The sequence below is a fragment of the Aythya marila genome (assembly GCF_965140915.1).
Source record: "Aythya marila genome assembly, chromosome: 2".
Classification (NCBI taxonomy): Eukaryota; Metazoa; Chordata; class Aves; order Anseriformes; family Anatidae; genus Aythya; species Aythya marila.
In genome coordinates this window covers 70,483,858-70,504,952 of record NC_139043.1, presented here as the reverse complement: position 1 = coordinate 70,504,952, position 21,095 = coordinate 70,483,858, and the positions used below count along the sequence as shown (strand labels likewise).

At 38.5% G+C, this 21,095-nt stretch overlaps 1 protein-coding gene across 1 annotated transcript in view; it reads right to left on the bottom strand.

The window, feature by feature from the left end:
* The window catches only part of LYRM4 (LYR motif containing 4), a 91,634-nt gene that overhangs the window by 59,824 nt on the left and 10,715 nt on the right, over window positions 1-21,095 (bottom strand). The window contains exon 2 of the mRNA XM_082754421.1: window positions 6,201-6,321. Within this exon, the coding sequence (XP_082610547.1) occupies window positions 6,201-6,321 (121 nt within the window). The remainder of the gene's footprint in view (window positions 1-6,200; window positions 6,322-21,095) is intronic.

Here is a 21,095-nt window from a genome sequence, read left to right as displayed (position 1 = left end):
AAGGAAACAGTGCTTAGGTAGGAACTGAGAGTCAATAAACTTTAGTACAAAAATAGGTATTTGCCATTGAGAATCTGAAAATTAAGAAGAAATATATATATGTTTTCAAGGAACTTTTAAAGAAAAACTGTAAATGAATCTGATTTTAACACCCCTTCCAGTGACAAACTTGTTATAAGGAAACCATCTTAGAGCTCCAACATAACAGGAAGCCAGCAGGAGGAAAACGTAAGTGACTTGCCAACATCGTACACATTGGTGAACAGCAACGTGGGTGCCGCACACTGGACTCACGGGGTTCAAAGAGCTTTTCCAGCTATTCCTTCATTTTTATCTCTAAACTGCTGCTAATGTAATCAAATGTTATAAAGTATTTCAAAACTTTCTTACGTATACAGAAAATAAAGTTGGAAATGATTTGTAGCCTGCCATTGGAACTCCTATTAAGAATTTTCTGCTTCTAAGGAGAAGAACCCTCTAAAAATAAGAACCTTCTGATATGGTTATCCAGCCTACAGTGCTGTGCTGCATTGGACACAGGCATCTTCAGGTACACATAATTATTTCATAAAAGTTGGAATTGACTATTTCAAAGAACTTCCCAGTGTCCCAGCTGTGCAAATTAGTACCGGTCTCCTGCATGCCTAATGGTGTGCTTTCAATCCAGAAATACATACACTATGGTAATTAAGCACTTTACCTGCTATTCCTGAAAATCAATCACAGGATTACTAGAACTGAACTTTTAAAAACAATGGGAGTGTTTGCTGATAAAGCTAGAAAGCGTGAGCAATAAAAATCAAAGCAGGCGCAGTAAACAAAGTACTTCTATCCGTTCTTACCATAACCATAATAGAAATTATTTGTCCTGCTAAAACTATTTTGATCAACTGAAATATGATTGCTTATGCTGTGGCTGTATTATTACCAGTTTATACTAAGTGCTGTATTTGTACATTCTCAGTATAATTTCCACTTCCATTCAATAGTTACTTTCATCTATGATAATACTAAAATGAGATAATGCCAATAAATGGCTCAAGAAGATGCAGTACTTGGCTATGCACACCTGCACTGGCAACATGGCTTGTTTAAAAGCATATTTCAAAGGAACTGTTCAACTGTCCTTATTTCAAACAAATTTCAAAACAAATCCATACTAATCATATTTACTAGAGGTGGAAAATATGGAGAAACATGAGAGTATGAGACCAAAAATCTCATACTAATTGTGATATAGTCTTTTACCAAGGCATAGTCATGAAGCATTTCATTAAAACAATATTAAAAGTTCTGTTAATAAGAGACTGCAAGCATAATAACATACTTACAACATGCTGCAAACATGAAAAATGTTGCAAGTGCTCAATATTTATTGTTATCAGTGCCTTTTTAATAGTTTTTATACTTCAAAACCACATTCCTTCACTCTTTTTCGTATCTGAAGGGAACCGCAAAGAGAAGGTAAGCCTGAAGGAGAACAACGCAAGTTTATGATGAATTTTGTCCATCTCTGCTTTTAGAACATGCCTATGACCAGTCAGATACAAAGGAAGCAGATCTTCATGTCTTGACCGTCTAATGCTTCACAACATCTTGTCTCCCTGCTGAAGATTTGTGTAAAGCATGATTCACGTTGGTCTGGATTAGTTAAAGGGACAAAGGCTGTGGAATGACAAATACGTTACACTGAAGAGTACTCTGCAGCTATGTGATCTCAAAAATGGTACAATTGATATGCAAGCCTTCAGAGCTGGCAGGGAGTCCAGCATAACCCTTCTTAGCTAGACAAGACGACCAGTGGCTTCCATCTGCAATCTGAACTGAGGAAAAAGTATTGTGGAGGAAGGCAGAAGAATGAAATGCCCTATATATTAAAAAAAGACATTTAATCAGAGCACACAGGTCTAATACAGCTTTAGAATTTCCCTTTTATATTTTCAAACCAACTTGAGATACAGTATGCCACAGAGAAAACTAACAAATACTTTAAAACACACAGTATTACCATATCTTCATAGTAGCTTATATAAACCTTGAATCTCAACAACAGCAGTAACATTTCAGGGCTAATTCTCTTACCACTCATACAGCGATGGAAATTCACAAACAACATCATACTGCATGGCCAGAACTGGCTGTTGTGATCATCTTCTTTCTTAAGGACCTCAAAGAATTCTCCTGAAAACTTTTTAAAACTTTTTACTTCAAACTACTGTGTGACAATGCATTTCTCAGTGCCCTTCTTGAAAGGGAAGATGCTATAAATTGTGCTGTTTACACAGTGAACACACACACTCAGACACAAAATCTTCAGAAACTGTGTCGAGAAAAGAATCAGAATCGTTCCTTTCTTTAGCCATCCTATTTTTAAATCAAAACCGATAACAAGCAGAGGAGGACTAAGTTGAAGATGAATGTTCCTCTATGCTTTTCAGCTTTATAAAGCTACTTTTATAACATTCAAACAAATAGTACAGTGACTGACATGAACAAAATGACAGTAATCTGTCACCATTTCACATTTCCCACTAGGCTGATTCAAATACTTATTTATGAACCTTACACTTCAATGGTCACTTTGATGACTAAACCATAAATTAGAATGTAAAGTGAATATAAATTTGATTTTAGAGTAACAATAAATTGTCAGTGAAGTGGGATGTTATTTAATTTTTATTGACACACTATGAAAAAGTCAGCAACACCAAGATGTGCTACATCATAATAAACCCCAAACTTAGCAAAAAATGCACGCTAGAACTCATGTTTGTTTCCATGCTTCTGCCTTTAAAAATAAAAACACTTAATATTACGCTGGTTAGTTTTAAATATAAGCTCTTAATAATGTCAGATGACTTCATTACTTGTGTTTTCAATTAAACAAAGAGCAAGAATGATTTTTTCCCTACAGAGCATGATAAAATTTGACTGCAAACACATTAATATAAATTTAGACTCTAAGGTTTATTATAGTTCTAAGGAAAAGCTTACTTTTAAGATAGAGGGCTGTTATTTTTCCAGTATTTACCTCTTTCTGTACAACTGAACTGGAGATGACACTGACACCTCATAGAAATTTTGCAAAGAACAGTTCTCCATTTACTAGGAAAACTTTGCTAGGGGGTAGTGATGGGTGAGGGCATGACTCAGCAAAAATAAATCTGTGTTACCAAAGCATCGGGAAGTCTTCCAGGAACTCATGTCTCAAAACAATATCTTGGCAAACTCATTTTCTTTTATCAGATCTTTTTTCGTTAAATGTTCCACTGCCTATTATATCATTATTTTGAATCCCACAAATACATGCATAATACAAGCACACCTTTCCAAAACTGCATGCAGCATGATTATGCTTTGAAATTGGAAAACTTCTGTAAGTGTGACACATATGAAATAAATCAATGTAAATTGCACTTTTTTAGCAGTGTTAAAACAGGGAAGTGGTGTCAGAATCTCTTTAATATTCCTTACTTTTCGAGTTTGATTTCCTAAAAACTTACATTGAATGATACTAAAATGTGATCCAATTTAAAACCTACTTCAGCAGATGTATTTTGCATGTGGGAGAAACCTCTTAATTGTTGAGAGTTAAAGCAACAACAATCAAAACCTTGTGGCTTTAGCAGTAACAGGTTATTCTGCATTATCCTGGTTATGTCCTAGTGACAAAGACACCCTTCAAAGAACAAACACAGAGAAAGACAGGCACTTAATGCTGTTTGCTTGACAAAAGTTTATAAGATACTTAACGTGTGTGCAATATGTTTGTACCAAACTCTAGAGTTTTAAATGTGTGTAAAAGGAGATTATCATATTCAGAAAATTCAAGTGGAACTTGAATAAAAGGGAACTAGAATCCTACATGTCCTTTCTGTTTCTGAATATCTTCCTGGTTGAAAAATAAATGCCTACTTATAAAACATTTTAAAGCGAGAATTATGTATGACATTACTGAATGGAATGTGGCTTTCCATGACTTCGCCCAATCTTAAATTGAAAAGATTTATTTATAAAATTGGCCATTACTATAAAGTAGCAAAACGAAAAAGAAAAAAGTAGCAGCAGATTAAAATTGTTCAACTGATAATGAAAAAAGGCATAACAAAAGATTCAAGACATGATGCACATCATAGAGGGGAAAGCGTCCTCCCATCATGACTCTTGTTTTAGAGAATTGGTATCTTTTTTCAGTGTCTACAATAACAAGGTAATCCCTGTATTCACAGGACTCATTGAGAAGAGAGAAGTTTCATTTTAAAATCTGTCCTGGACCTATTATGGGTTAGATGAATCAAAAGAACCATGTTTTCTCAAAAAAAAAAAAAAAGACTGAAAGCTTTTATTTTAGGAAGACTTATCCAGCAAACTGACCTTTTGAGAGTCAAATGCTAGCTGTATGAAGCTGGGGTATCCCAAACACTAACGTAATATCAATCAGGGTCATCATTTCAGCATCCCAGGTAGGTATCAATATTTCCTACCTATTTCAAGTGCTTTGATACCTTGATACTGAATTCTTTTCAGAAAGAGGAAGCGCTTGTTATTAAAAAAGGTTGCACCAAGTAAGTCCTACTTAAATTTATTTATGGTTTAAAGTACCACTTCAGTCATCTATTTCACAGCAAAATAGTTATTATGATAGCCTCATTAATGCTTTTCTGAGTTATCAAAGATACGTTTACATTTTTACTCACATCCATCACAGGTCAATTTTCTGACATGATGACTGTTTCTATATTACAATCCAGAGCAGATTTTTTTGTAGTATTTTATTTTACCAACAAATTGTTACTTTTTTTGATGCAGATTTCTGCAAGTGGCAGAATTGGACCCCATTCATTCTTATCTTCCGCCACCTTTCTTCTTCATTATTTTGTCCAGTCTCTAATACTTCTCTGCATAACAGACCTGCATAAATTGCCTCTCCAAGAAAGACTTCAATAACAAGAGCTGAAAAATGCTACTTGTCACATACAGGTATGAGAAAAGAGAAACAAACAAACAGAAAAAAACCCTTGGCATTTAAATACACTTGCACTGAGTTAATCCAATCATAATTGCTTCCTTGAGAAACATTTTTTAAATACAAGATTAGCATCTGTTTGGGTTTAAAAAAAAAAAAAGATAGCAAAGCTATGGGAGCACAAAACAACACCTGGTCCTGAAAAAAAGAAATTCTAAAGAAATAATTTAATTTACACCATAATTTTAATACTTTCTTGTTGAATCAAAGGGCCCAGCTTCTTGTTGAAGTAAGAATCTAGCTAAGTGACCTGCTGGTTGTAAAAAGCACCGTGTTAAAACAGCCATTGGAGGACCAGGTGCTTAAGGAATATTCATTTGGTATTTAATAGAAATACTACTGAGCTCTGACCAGTATCAGTAAGTGCAGACTTGGCATGGAGACACAGCTGAGGCATTACAAGTGCCCGTAGAGAGTTCAGGACTAGAAGCTTTCTTTGTTTGTATTTCCAGTGGTCACTGCAGATAGAGTGTTTTTACAAGAAGTAAAAAAAAAATCTAAAGTTTCATAAAGTGTAGTTTGTATCTAAATATAGTACGCACTAGAAGGAACAGAGATGCTACAAATCCTACTGAGCCCACATCAGAGAGATCACATCAGTGACTCAACTTTTTCTGAAGAAAAACTTATCACCCTGCTTGGACACACATTTAGCCAGCATTTCATTAATTTACTGTAGGATTTTCTTGTTCTGCTATTGTTCTAGAAATGTATCTGCAGCTGGAGAAATACAACCACAGAAGACAAGACTATTTGCAGTGGTTGTCACTGCCACTTTTCCAAAACTATGATGGAAGGAAGAAGGAACGGGGAAAGGAAATCTAATATACATGAGGTAGCGCAAACAACTTCAAGGGAAAATGAGGGCAGTGCAGAGAAACAGAGTGAAGAGACAGACAGAGGTAGTAAAATAAACAACAGAAATGGTAACAGAAGATCATATAAACTTTTGATAGCAAGGCCTTTTCAGGCTGCTAAAACGAGCATCCCTAAATCCCCTGTTAAAAGCATGATGGATAAATGAATGTTTCCCATCTTCTCAAACTGAGACATAAAAACTACTGCTCATCCAGAGATATTTTGAGCAAGGATTTAATTTTTCCATCTGTAATGGCATAAGCCAGTAGACCGATGAATATACAACTCTTAGCTAAAATAAGAAAAACAAACATACCTGCCGATGAATAATCTCTAGGTTTGCTTTTGCTTTATTCACTAGTTCTTCTATTTTTTCAGAATCCGTTATATTCTTGTTTTCTCTGAAGGCATCTCTTATCCTTCTGATGGCATATGTTCTAAACATAAACAATAAAAAGACAGGTTCATAAATGTGCCACAGTTTATGACATTTCAATATTCTTTAAAACATATATATATATTTTAAATACATCTACACACACGCACACTTCACTTCACTAGTTTTTTTTCTCTCTCTCTTTTTTTTTTTTTTTTGATGTATATATTTATTTTTATTCAGGGTCTTGTCTTGCCTGAGTTGAAACACTGACCAGATTTTTTTAAATTAAAAAAGCCATTTTACTTAAAGTTGTTGGAAAACTTCATACTTCACGTATCAGTCAAGTCTTTATAGCTCTGCTTGTTATTACTGTAAACATACTGTTGGATTCCCAGTCTGGATACTATAAAGCTCAAGAACATAAAAACAAAACAAAAAAAACACAACCAGCTCCCAAAGGACTGTGTGTCAGCGTGACTATTTTTATTCCCAGTATCCTAGAGGTCACTGGTCTCAATGCTAACAATAAACACATTATACATACGAACGAGTTCCGACTTTCCACTGGAAGACTAATGGACCAACCACACCAAAAATGGCTCTTTCTGTCACCCATTTTTTTCTGACAAAGCATATTGCACCTTTCAGTCCAACACCTCATCCATTTCCCCACTCATAAGCAGTAATAAGTAGGATCTCTGTAGTCATCTCTGAAACTCTCCCCGTTCTTTCAAAGCCAATAAGAACCTTTATGCAGTCTGCAATGCATTGCTTAATAAAAAAATAGGGCCCATTTCAATATTAAAATGCAATTTTCAGAGTGAGCAGGACATGCTTTTATTACACACTTGTTAGGAGGATGGAAGGAGAAATGGCAGTACGCTGACCCTGCCCAGCTATCCTGGTAACGTTCTACTTCTCTATCACATCAGTACCAGTTTTACTGCAGAAGGTAAAACCCCACATGCGGCTCTGGAAGGAAAGGCTGCTGCAACCACCACAAATAGTATAGTATTTCAACAGCTGTTTCCAATCTTTCATGAAAGTGAAACACAAGACACAAAATTGTCTGAAACGGGATCATGAACCCACCCAACTATGCTGAAAAGTGAAAATACTGGTACAGGGGACAGGGGAGGGGAGAGGAAGACTATGCAGGACCCCCAGCCAGCATCACTCCACACCATTAGATGGTGCTATCCAGCTCCTAATGCCGGATCCACCAGCCAAGAGGCCTTGTTTTCTCTTTGAGCTCATAAATAATACATTTCAATCACAGGAATCGGGATGGTTATGGAGTCCCACCCTGCTGCCACACACCAGCAGATGGTGCGCGCTTTTAATTAGGGCCTGTTCACCTATAATGTGACACTGGGGTGTGCGAGTGAGCGAGCGTGTGCTTGTATGTGTGAAGTTAATAGAATGTATTAAATATGGAAGCTCATTCTCATCTGCAGCTGGTGTCCTAGCAAGATTTGAAGGGGAAGCTGCTTTCTTCTAGAAAAAAAAAAATATATATATATATATAAAAATCAAAACCCCCACAAACCCAAATAATTAAGATAGACTGTAATTTTGTTGCTTGATAATTAATGGATTTCAAATCATCGCCTATATATATGTAGGATTAAACTGTGCAGAAACATGTTTTCTGCAACAAAGGAAGGGTTGCCAAAAGATACACAGTCCTAATATAATTATTTTTTTTTTAGCTTAATGAAAAACAACAACAACAAAACAACAATAAAATGGTAAGCATCCATTATTGGGTACAAGTCTTCCAAAATGCAATACAAATGAAAAAAAAAAAAAAGGGGGGGGGGGCCTAAAGCAAATGCTTGTTCAGTATAACACCTACAGACTGTTTTTTCTGTTCTGTACATATGGTGCATTAATTGTTTCATTTTCTCCTTCCTCCTCTCGTTACACCCAACAGTTACTCAGAAAGAAAAGATATGTGCTTAAAAACTGGTTAACTGGTTTGATGTTTTCTGTCTATAGTCAGAAAGTATGTTGCGTTTTTTTCCTCTTATAGTTTCTTTAAAACTTTATAAACATTAATACCCAAATGAAGCTATTTTACATAGGCTTAAAAGCATAACCTTAATTCTACAGCTAAATCATTGTATCTCCAGTATATTCTAAACACGCTTCAAAGAATAGCTCTGTATCGTGGCACTACACTAAGGTTACACTGAGATTCAAATTGCTGCTTAAGGAAGAGCTGAACTCAGAGCTCAAACGTGATACTATACTTGGCTGCAAAGCATCCTTTCCTCTCCACTGAAGGGTGCCAGGAGAACAGCTCCAGCTTTCCAACACTCAAAAGTCTTTGAACATTATGTAATAAGTCAAGATATAAACAAATTTACTTTGTTCATTAAACAAAACAACAACAAAACTACAAAAACTAAACAAATAAATCACACAACTTTTTATAGGCTCAAATTGGGAACAATCTCAGTTCCACATCTTAACACTCTCTACGCTTCAAGAGCTGAGTGAGCACCAAAATCTAGCACTAACATATGGCTGCAAGCCCATGAACGACAGAGCTCTTTTGAAATAGAGCAGCATGTGTAGCAACATGCTGTAAGGACACACATGGTATGAAAAGAACCTGTTCATTTAGACACACAATCTGTTTTTGATAGAAGAACCACTCCGAAGATCTTCTGGGTGATGAAGAGAGACTGATCAGCTGACCAACTGCCCTTATGTTGGGTATTTTCAGTTCAATAAGCATAAACACCAAAAATCAATTGTATACCATTTGAAGGTGCAGCTCGAAATGTCAGTGGTAGAGAATACATGGCTATCCTCACAAATCCTTACAGAATCAACCTAAAAGGAGTACTGTCTGAAGACAGAGAAAGACGAAAAGTGCATTGGCAAGTGGAGTGGTTGCTGCTACTCCCAGATGGGCATTTACCCGAAATGACACAAAGAAACCGAGGGCATACCTCAGTGCAACCAGTTTCACTTGATGTGAGAAAACAAGAGATGCTGCAGTTCTGCCACCCTCCCCGCCAGGCAGAAACCCCCCTTCTGCCACATCATGACTCCAGCCAGCCTGGTACCTGACCCCGTGGTGAGCCAGTCCAGCTTAGTGAACTGACAGAAATCCTACCTACAGAGGGAGAACCGCTTATTTGTCTTTTTTTTCCCCCACACCAGTGAGTTCAGTTGGCTCTGTACAGGACTGGACAAGATCTGAGGAGGAGGAAACGAAGCAGTACTGATTTAGATGGGTGCAGCACGTGACAGATGCCACTCCAAGAGAAGCTGAGCAAGGCGGGTAAGTTAAGTTTGTATCTTTGGGAAAGTTCTGAAAAAATGCAAGAGTTCTCATTAAGAAACATCATTACAAATGAAATTTGTAACGCATTTCACAATCTACTGTTTTTCTCACCATTCTTTGGAATGTGATACGCTTTTTGTGATTCATGGGCATCCATTAAACAATTAAATCCCAATTAAATCAAAAGTATGTAATCAATGGGCAACAGATTCAGTGCAATGGCTTCAGACCAAAGCTGCTGCAGGTGGATACAAGGTAACAGATGTTCTTAAGTACAAAATAAAAGGAGTGGTTGGGGCTTAATGCAAGAGCAAGGCCAAATCATTAAGACAAACTCAAAGGGAATGGGGACTAGCTGCTCATGTTAAGAGAAAACAATGGCCCCAAATAATAGTAAAAACCAGAGGTATGGTTAAAAAAGTATTTTTCCTAATACTCAGTCATTTAGCTCTACCTTCTGAGAGTCTGTCTTTCTCTTTCCCTGAAGCACACTTGAAAGCCTAACATGAGTCCTCATAAAAATGACGCCTGCAAGAAGAGAATGAAATCACAACATAGGTACTTCAGAAAATAATTGCTACTTGGGAATATATTTTTATTTCAAAAATGTTTGCTTATCTGATGTCTGACTAGAAAATAAAATAAAAAATTAAATATGTCAGTCTCCTTTTCAAGTGTTCACTCTTGCATCTTTGTACTCTGCTAAAGTGGAGTGCAAGAAAAAAAAAAAAAAGCTGAAATACTGTGCAGGCATACTTGCTTCGTACTATGAAGCATTGTATCTTCAAAATAAAACTGGACATATACCGTTTGTCTCAGCAGCACTTCGCATTTACCAGTATCACAACATGCTAAAGGTTTAAGTCATCTTTCAAGGATAGCTTTACAAACATGTTGACACTTCTTCTTTGTGACTGTGAACAAATACAATCTATTAATGGATCACATCGCAGTTACAGGCAACGTACAGTTAAACATAATGGCTTTACAAATTGTTCATCATTGAGCATTTATGCAAATACAGAAGGGGAAGATTGTGACACACAACCTGTGCACACAAGACAGACATTGCAGGGGAAGCGTCTGTTGGGTTAGAACATTCAAGACTTTAAAAAAAGGTATAAGCTAATAAGGAAAAATGCATTTTCTTTTAAGTTGTATTTAATCAATTAAGGGGAGAGATCAATACTTAATCTCTGGGAAGCCCACTATAGTTAATAATTCTGAAATAAAGTATATGATGCTTTTACTTCAGTATGCAATGTGCAGAAGTGAGATACTGATATACAATATAAAAATATACCAAGTGAGGGACCCTTCTTGTAAAAGGTAGTTATTTCCTTTTGATAACTATATTTTCTTACTACCTCTCCTTTCAATCTTGGAACATCTATTAATTTAAGGCAACAATAACATGTATTCTCAGAACTTCCCATTGTTACTAACAAAACGTGCACCAGAATTGATTGGCCTAACTGAATTTTCAGAATTACATGTAATTTAAAAATTGAAAGATTTTAGAATTTAAAAAATGCAGAAAATTAGTACCTTAAACTTTTATTACTATTAGTGAGGATTGTCTCCGTTACAGCATTAGTTCCGAGGGAAAGATTATTTCCATACAGATATGGAAATATGTATGTATAATGTATCTATCTGCATTTTCTGTAAAGGTCTCATTAAAAGTCACCAATAACGGTCATGCAAAAGCCGCATGCAATTACCTCTTAATAACAAAAAAAGAAACATTTGATGACGGAAGTGTGTTTGAGAGTGAGAGGCAAGAAAACTCAACTTGGACCAATAAAGACAATAAATTCTTCCCTAAGCCTTTATATTCCATAAAGAAGTAGTTGTGACTTGCCTAATTAAATGCAGGAACAAGAGCATGGTGTGGATGCAATGCTTTTAATCAGCAAGGTGTTCCTCAAACTCCATCGCTAGACTTTTTTTCAGCACTGCCACCTCAGTGGCACAGTAAGAAAAACACCTGCCTGTTCTGTCAAATAAAAGCAAAGCTTGGAATCAGGTCTTGCTTGGGGGAAGCAAATGGGCAGTAGCTGGAGAGTAGGATTGGACGACAGGAAAATAAACAGAAAAAAAATCCTTTGGTTAAAGTGCTAGAAAACTTAGTACCAAAAAAAAATATCTTTCTAGCATAGACTGTTGATTAATCTGATATTATTTAATTTAATCTTTGAATTGATCAGAAATCGTGATTTGTTTCCTAGACAAAGTTTTCCCCAAAAATGTAGAATGAAACCTGCAAGCTGTTACTTGGTTTCTCTGCTCATATACAAAATATGAGTTGCAATCAAATTGCCAAGAAATATGTCAGGAAAAGAACAGCACTAGCTACACTTCATGAGAGAAGATTACCCAAAAAGAACAGAGGAAGGGGATAAAAATAAGGAAACTATGCCCTTCTGCCATAGGGGGAATGGTATAGTGAATCATTATAGGGAATAATAATAGAAAAGCTACTATTTACTCTTTCTCCCTACTACAGAATTAAGTTCGGCATTTCAGCAACCTATTTTTCAAAGGTTGAGGTATTGAACATACATAGATGACAAGGCATTTGCTGATGAACATTAGAAAATACATTTGAGACCTGGTGACTGTGACTGAGTATATATGACATCCTATATAATCAGATATAAAGATTTGCTAACAACTTCCTTCTAAAGCAGATCTTGTTAGTTTGTGTCCCATATCTCAGAACTCGTTCCAATAAAAACTCCAACCTTTTCAGTGCAAGCTGCCCTTGATGAGAAAGACAAAAAACTTGCAATATACATGTCTATTTCAAAAGTTTCATTTTCTTTAATTAATCTAAAAACTGAAAGTGCCTCCACATTTTTACATATAGACTTGCAGCTCTTTTTGGGAAAAAGCATTTATTTCTTCCAACTATCCTTGCAGAAGTTAGTGCTTGTAATCATTTCAGCAATGACAACACGGATTACTGCCCAATTGGCAGGATCACAGAGTCATTCAGGTCAGAAAGGATGTAGGGAGGCCTCTAGGCCTGCCTCAGTCTGAAAGCAGGGTCAGTAATGGGATCGGGCCAGGTCACTCAGTGCTTTGCCCAGTCAGGTCCTGAAAACTAGGAGGGCAACTGGACCACCTCTATGGGCAACCTGCGTGCTCGCTTCAATGTCCTTGGAAAAGCTCTACCTTCAGCCAGTTTGGAAACCTGGCTCCCTCAGCCTCTCCTCACTGGGGCCGCTGCTTCTGCTCCCAAACATCTTGGTGGCTTCTGCTGAATTTACTTTAGGTTATCAATATCTTTCCTGGGGGTGGCCAGACTGGATGCAGTATTCCAGATGTGGTCTTACAAGCACTGAGTAGAGGGGGATGACCACCTCCCTCCATTTGCTGGCTGTGCAACTGCTGATACAGCCCCGGGTGGTCTTGGCCTTCCTTGCTTCCTGGCTTCCACTGCTGGCTCATGCCCAGTTTGCTGGCGGCCTCAGCCCCTTTTCAGCAGCCTGTCCCAGCATGTTCTGTTGCTGTGCTGCTCCTTCCCAGGTAAAGGACATCGCGCTTGTCCTCACTGGGTTTCATGAAGTTGCTCTTGGCCTATTCCTTCAGCCTTCCTCAGTTACCCCGGATGGCAGTCCTACTTGACTGCATTAACTGGTTTCCCAATTTAGCGTCATCTGGAAGCTGTACGAGAATGCACTGTTACTTCCTCTGGGTGTAAAGATGTGAAACAGGATGAATCCCAGGGCTGACCCCTGAAAAAACATATTTACTACCAGTCTCCTGCAGAACACGTACCATTAACTACCACCTTATAAGCCCCAGCACTCAACAAGTCTTAAAATAGTGTGGTTGTCCACCTATCCAGACCCTAATATCCTAGCTTATACACAAGAATATTGTGGGAGACAGCGCTGAAAAGCCTTCCTAAAGTAGAGATAAATGATATCCGCTGCTCTCCCCTTGTTCTCAAATTCAGGTATTTTATCATAGGAGACAATAGAGTTGGTCGGGTGTGATTTACCCTCAGTGCTCAAACATCTTCATGTCCCCAGAATACTACCGGTGCTTTTCACAGAAAACTACAGCTATTCCTGCAGTTCTTTGAAACATACATTTTTGTTGCCATACTTCTAAAAATAAAAACAGTTTTTGGGTTAATTCTAAGCGTAAAAAATTTCTGCAGAAGGGAGTGCTTTTCATAAGGTCAGGGTTAAAAGAAAAAAGGAAAGATGCCCAAATGAAAGAGTTCTTTTAATCTTAATTGGAGTTGTAAGTGCAGTGTTATATTGCAGAAGAGGTTAAAAAAGGGGGGTTACCAGTGAAGGACCCCATCGAACAAGTTGTTCAGTTAACGAGGCACCAGGCAAGGATGTGCTGCAGGAACCAGAAACAGAATTTGCCACAGATGAAAAGTGTCCTGATGGCCTCAAATGACAAACAGCTCTCTGCTACACTTTCACCGCCCAAGACCCTGGCAACTGCTCACCAGGACACCAGGGTAGCTTTGCAGTTCAATTACCAGGCGGGGAATGCCTTGAAACCACAAGTTCAAATCCTGACAAGACGGATTTCTCTCTTCCTCCTTTTGAGGCAGATGTATACCATTCCATTTGTTGTGCTACTATTTCTGAACAGCTCTTAATAAAGGACTAGCCTGCTGTGAATCACCATTACAAATTCCATTATATTTTCCCAGAAATACTGGAGTTTTAGTTCAGTGCTGTCACCAAAATTTCTCTCTTCACCACCGGCCAGGGATTGCCTTTCATTCTATGAAGAGAAGTCGTTCAGTCTCTGACACAGGTACCCTGAAGACAGCCAGCCATACTGCAGGTCTTGGCAACACAAACTGTTCATTTAGAAACCAACTGGGTGCTGAGCAGCCTTGCTGGCTAGAAGCATTTCCCACTTGTCAGTACAAAGCAAATTGCCTTTGATGAAGCAGTAGTGCTTTTTTTTTTTTTCTTTCTTTTTTTTTTTTTTTTTCTTCCCCTACTAAGAAGCAAGGCATAAAGCCCTGGCATACTCCACCTTCTTGGACTGCAGCAGGTTTGGCCTGGATTGAGACTTTGGCCAGTGACACCCCCAGTTGTGCAGTGTCTCATCCAACCTGGCCTAGAGCACTTCTAGGGATGGGGCATCCACAGCTTCTCTGGGCAACCTGTGCTAGCGCCTCACTGCCCTCAGAGTGAAGAATTTCTTCCTTATATCTAATCTAGATCTATCCTCTTTAAGACCATTGCCCCTTGTCCTATCATTATCTACCCAACTGAAGAGTCCTTCTCCATCCTTTCCATAACCCCACTTTAAGTATTAAAAGGCTGCAATGAGGTCTCCCCAGAGACCGCCCTTCTTCAGGTTGAACAGCCCCAGCTCTCTCAGCCTTTCTTCACAAGAGAGGTGCTTCAGCTTTCCAATCATCTTCATGGACCTCCCCTGGGCTTGCTTTTAACAAACTGTGTAGTGGGTTTACGTGTCAAGGTTTTGGTAGCAGGGGGCCATAGGGGTGGCTTCTGTGAGAAGAATCCAGAAGCTGCCCCATGTTAGGTAAGGGCCCCACTGCTGACCAGAGCCAAGCCAATAAGTGATGTTGTTTGCACCTCTGTGAGAGCATATTTAAGACAGGGAAGAAAAAAAAAAACAACACTGCACTACACAGCAGCTGGGAGAGTGCGTGGAGTCAGAAACAACCTTGCAGGTGCCAAGATCAGTGTAGAAGGAGGGGGAGAGGTGCTCCAGGCGCCGGAGCAGAAGTCCCCTGCGGCCTGTGGTGAGGACCATGGTGAAGCAGGCTGTCCCCCTGCAGCCCATGGAGTACCACAGTGGAGCAGGGCTCCACGCTGCAGCCCATGGAGGAGACCACGGTGGAGCAGGTGGACCTGCACCAACGGAGGCTGCCGCCTGTGGAAGACCCCTGCCAGAGCAGATTTCGGGCCAGACCTGTAGCCCGTGGAGAGGAGACCACACAGGAGCAGGTGACCCGGCAGGAGCTGCTGCCCGTAGGGGAGCCAGGTTGGAGCAGTTTTCTCCTGAGGGATGGACCCCGTGGTACGGACCCATATCTGGAGCAGTTCTGGAAGAGCTGCCGGCATGGGCTTCCCACAGGCAGATCAGTTCACCAAGGACTGCATCCCGTGGGAGGGACCCCACAGCACAGGGAATGAGAGTGGTTGAGAAGGAGTGGCAGAGAAGAAGCACTGTATACTGACCATAACCCCCATTCCCCCGTTCCCCTGCACTGCTCAGGGGGAGGAGGTGGAGGAGGATGGGTAGAGAGAAGGCATGTTTTTGTTTCTTTCCTTTGTTTCTCACTTCTCTAGCTTGTTAGTAACAGGCAATAAATCTTGCTATCTCCCTACTCTGAATCTGTTTTGCCTGTTATGATAATTGTTGAGAGATCTCCTCATCCTTATCTCAAACCTTGAGCCCCTTTGTCATATCTTTCTCCCCCCTTCCCTCTGAGGAAGGGGAGTGAGAGAGCGGTTGTGGTGGAGCTTGGCTGCCCACCCAAGTAAAACCACCACACAACTCTATGCCCTTCTTGTGCTGGGGGCCCCAGATCTGGATGCTGCACTCAGTTCATCCTCACGTCTGGGACTGCCCTGACCCAGGTGCAGCACCTTGCCCACTTTTCTAGCTTGCCCAGGTTCCTTTGCATGGCATGCCTTTGTTCTCTTGTATTGACTGCAACATTCAGCTTGGTGTCATCTGCAAACTTGTTGAGGGTGCACTCAATCCCATCATCTATGTCATTGATGAAGATATTGAATCATATTGAAATTAGACACAATTCAGTGATCTCATAACAAAGGAAACAGTATACCACAAATACCCTTTATTAAACAATCCGCATGAAGTAACAGACACCCTGTTCTGTCTGCTTACAAATAACAGACTAAAAATTACAGGATTTAGAAGATTACCATTATTATCCAAACTTTATCCTCTCATCCACCTCTATCACCTCTACAGCTGATCCAAAAATCTTTGTTTCTTAAATCTCAGTCAACAGTGACAACCATCCCCCACTGGACCTCCCATCACCATATGGCTCAATGACCTTCCCTCATTTATAGCAAAGCGTTACATGTTTAGCTTAACAAATTTGCAACATCACTTTTGACAATAATGATGGATATTTGAAATTACAATGTAATACTAAGCAGCATAGAAAATTCTAATATATGCAAAGCTCATTAGTCATATCTAAGACCTAAAAAAATTAATCAGTTTGGAATGCATAATAAAATCACTGTCCCACTTTTTGCCTACAGAGTACGGAATATTATTTTTAGACATTTGGAATGTGAATATAGTGCCTTTGAACAATACAAAAATGTTTTAGGTAGCTCAGACAAACTACTGTGATTATGTTACCAGAGGTTCAGAAAAAAAAATAAATCAAATGCAGACTGTTTTATACACCATGAATGCTACCTAAGGCACAGCAAGACAAGAACTGGATTTTATCCTTCTGTATTTTCTTCTGTTTAATTAGTTACAGTCTATGGAAGTCTCCACAAGTCTCACAGATGGTAACACTAGCAGAAAGGAAGGGAGGGCTGAAAACCCTAACCTCCGCCAGCAGCAGAATACTAACCCAGAAGTGGAATGGGTACCAACTCTGGGTGGTATTTCATGCCCACAAGAAATCATATGTAGCTTCTTACACGATAATAGAGCAGAAGGAACCACAGTTGAACAGAAGCAAGATTTGAAGGGAAAAGAAAATTCTGGTTGCTAAAGCTGAGCAACTAGCTCACTCGCAGGCCATGTCAGATACACAGATTTGAGTTTTTGAGACAGGCACAGCCAATTTTCATCCACATAAATTAGCTAGCATCTCTGTGCTTTCTGCACTGTGTGGCTCTCCACTGCTTGTACCTCTAAGATGCTACTGCCAGAAACAGACACTGAAAAAGCCAGACCCCCCTTGCAGGCTGGTTATGCGACAGCTATGCTCAGAGGTACTGGCCTTCACCGCAAAATGGCATAATGATGGTCAGCTAAAACATACCTGACACCTTTCAGTGAACAAACATCCATCTTCTCAGGGCATATATATATATGTATATATATATATAAATAGAAGATCACATACATCTTTCTGGAGTCCAGAGGTAACATGAATCAAACTAATACTAAATCTAAGTGAAACTATACAATGCTCTTGGAAAGCTACTGCACACCAAAGAATAAGAAGACTACACCTATTTTCCTGTTATTTTTCCTATGATTACTCTAAAACACAAGGTAAGACTGCAGATCTGCCAGTTACGAAGATGAGGATGGCCATGGCTCCCAGCCAAAATGTTTCTTCTGGACTAAGTATGGCCTCCACCTCCAAAATTTTGGTGCACTGGCTCACACTCACAAAACTGTTGATGCCAGCATAGAGCAATACTTTGATCTGACAAGACAATAAAAATATAACCTAGTATCAGACAGAAAAACGAGATGAAATTTAAAACTTTAGATATGCCAGTTCAGTGAACAGAAGTCATTCGGTTAACTTGCTGGCATATCTTCTGTGCACTGAGGCAGTTTAATCTTACCACCATAACAGAAAGAGAGACTAGAGATGTCCAGGAAGAAGAGAAACATGTACACGTTATTGTCTTTTAATATAGTCAAGCTCAACTACATGAAGTCCAGATGTTACAATTTAAAGGTGAAGATAAAGCCTAGGGAAAGGCCAGTATTTTATTTATTTATTTTTTTTAAAGAGTTTTCCACTCGACTTGTTAATATTCTCTTTTAGAAGCTTATACTATGAACTGGGAAGAAAAATCAGCTTGTTCTACTGAATAAGTTCAGACTAATTCATCCATATATCATTAAACATTCTGCATTTCAAGCCAATATTGTGTTACAAAAAAAAAAAAAAAAAAAAGGAAAAAAAAGCCAGATAGAACTTACTAGCTAAGTAAAAGTCACAAGAAAATACAGATTCAGTCATATGAGTGATGGTAGCACTTTTTTGTCCTTTATTTACAAATAAGAAGCAGCCACACAGCAAATAAAGACTCCTTTCAGTCCCATAGGCACACGGCTGTAAGGAGAAATTCCTCTCAGATAACAATTACTCTAAAAGTGGAATTAACCTTGGGCTTAAAAATCAGTAACTCATGAGTACTGGCTAAGGCTACCACAAGAGATATTAAGAGAGGAAAAGATACATGATGAGTGGTCTATTTATCATAATAATGTTTTCAGTATAACATCTTACGAGTAGGGCAGATTACCTTTCCTCTGACACACGACACGACCTTCCATTTCTTAGGGTAGCAGAAAGGTTTCCAATCTCAGAACAAATTATCCACAGAAGCTGCTGAAGCACTGGGTCCCTAGTTAATGGCAGCAATAACTCGCACTGATAGAGAATTTCTCCTTCAAGGATTCCAACAAATTGTTGGAAAAAACAACAATCAAGCCTCAAAATCTATATAGGTTAGTATGTACAATTGCTAGTTCCCAGAACGAGGAATTACAATATAGAACGCTTATATGCCTAAAAATGCAAAAATACTACCAGAACTACTACATTAAAAATTTAGTAAGAAATACACTCAGTAGCTCTGGAAATTGGGAAACCTATTTGGAGGTCTATTTCTGTGCTACACAAAATACATTTCTTCTTCCTGTTTTGTAAACAAAACACTTAAACATTTATTCCCATATTGTAAATTAAGTCAGAGAAAAAGCATTACTAGTGAGACATCTAATTTTCTTCGGGTAGTGCTAAAATTATTTAAATCAATCAATAAACATTCATCCCTTCAAAACCAGTTTACACACCAAGATCATTCTTCTGAAAAACTATTCGCTGATTTATTGAACTAGAAAAATGCTGTGATATTTTAAATGAGTCCGAGATGTTTCCTGGAACTTCATAACAGGTTAGTACCAAGGCACTTCCATCAGACATCCAAAACATTGCACAAGCTGCCGTACCTCCTAGAACCTTATAGCTTGAGCTCTCTTTTGAGAAAGAGCTCTCATTTGAGCTGTACTGACTTAAAAATGTTTTCCTAAAAAGGAAGCATTCTGATGTTGTTTAAATAAATAAAAGCATTGATTACAAAGAGGATGGCACACGCTGACATATGAAGAGATTGTTTCTCAGAGGATTCCATTGATGATTCAACCCCAAACTTATGAAGTTTGATGGTTTGTACCCAGCCCCTTCCACAGAGATCTGCTGTTCTTAACTGCAATTAACAGCGCAAATGAATGATAGCTTCTGAAACCTCTGCCACATTTCTCATGCTGCTCTTCCAACACGGTTTGCAGAAGTGTTATAGCTGCACATTCACTGAACACGTAACTCTCGCCAGTGGCTATCCACAAGCTGACTGATAAACTGGTCACATCCTCCTCTCTTGCTCACTTAAGGGACAGAGCTCAAACCATCCTTTCTCTAAGAATGTAATCTAAACCAACGTGAATGCATCAATTTTTTGAAGATGCTCTCCAGCATTTAAAAAACAACACTATATACATGTATAATCCTTGTTAAGTATCTGCCAGTTATGTTGATAGTCTGCATAATTTATCCAATATAAAGGGTGATGGAACTATTAAGCAAAATTAAAATGGGTAAGCTTTAAATAGAAAATTAACCAGCCAAGGCAAATGTCTTTTTTATTTTTTTAAATTTATTATTTTTTAATAAAGGTTGCATAAGATTTTATTTATTTTTTTAAGGGAGATACATCAGTTACAATACCAAAAACCAGGCAGGGTCCTGAGGAGAAATCCCTACCCTGTGCATTACATCATGGGGTTATTCTCCCTGTAGTCTGTAGGCTCATCGGGATGTATTTTTCATTTCCCTTTTTCAGGTCTTTCCAGCAGAGTTTGTTTACCACTATTTGTATTTCCTAGTATTCACCCCTTCCATGTTCTCCAGTCCCTACAGAAGTTGTCTGTTAGTTTCAATCACCATCTCTTTTGAGACTTTAGTCAGAAGACCTCAACCTACGGTCTGGCTTCTTTTCCATAGACCAAAAGAAAAATGCAAGCTGCTACTCTCCCTCCCCTCCACCCCTCTTTACCCACATTGTCAACTTAAAACAGAAATGAATACTTTTTCTATTCCCACAGAAGAGACTAGCATAACATGTAATTTATTTGTTTGACACATGGAAAACAGAGAAAATTGCTAAGTGAGGCACCTAGAGCTCTGATTTCTATACAGCGCTGAAAGCAAGCACATACTGACAGTGTATTAGTGTTCTTACTTAAAAAGTAATTTAATAGATTTAACTTAAATTAGTAGTCAGTTTAAATAGCCAGTTTGCCACCAGACTGCCACTAACAAATGGCTTGAGTACTACATCATTATACTTAAATAATCATGTATTATTTAAGTAACTTAATTACTTAAATAATCATGTATTATTTAAGTAATTAAAAAAAAAGAACCCAACCAACAAGAACTTGAAAAATGGCAAAGATATTTCAACTCCTCCTCGCTAGAGCTCTTTAAGCTACAGAATTCATGTTATTGCATAGACAGCTGACCTTCACCATGCCCC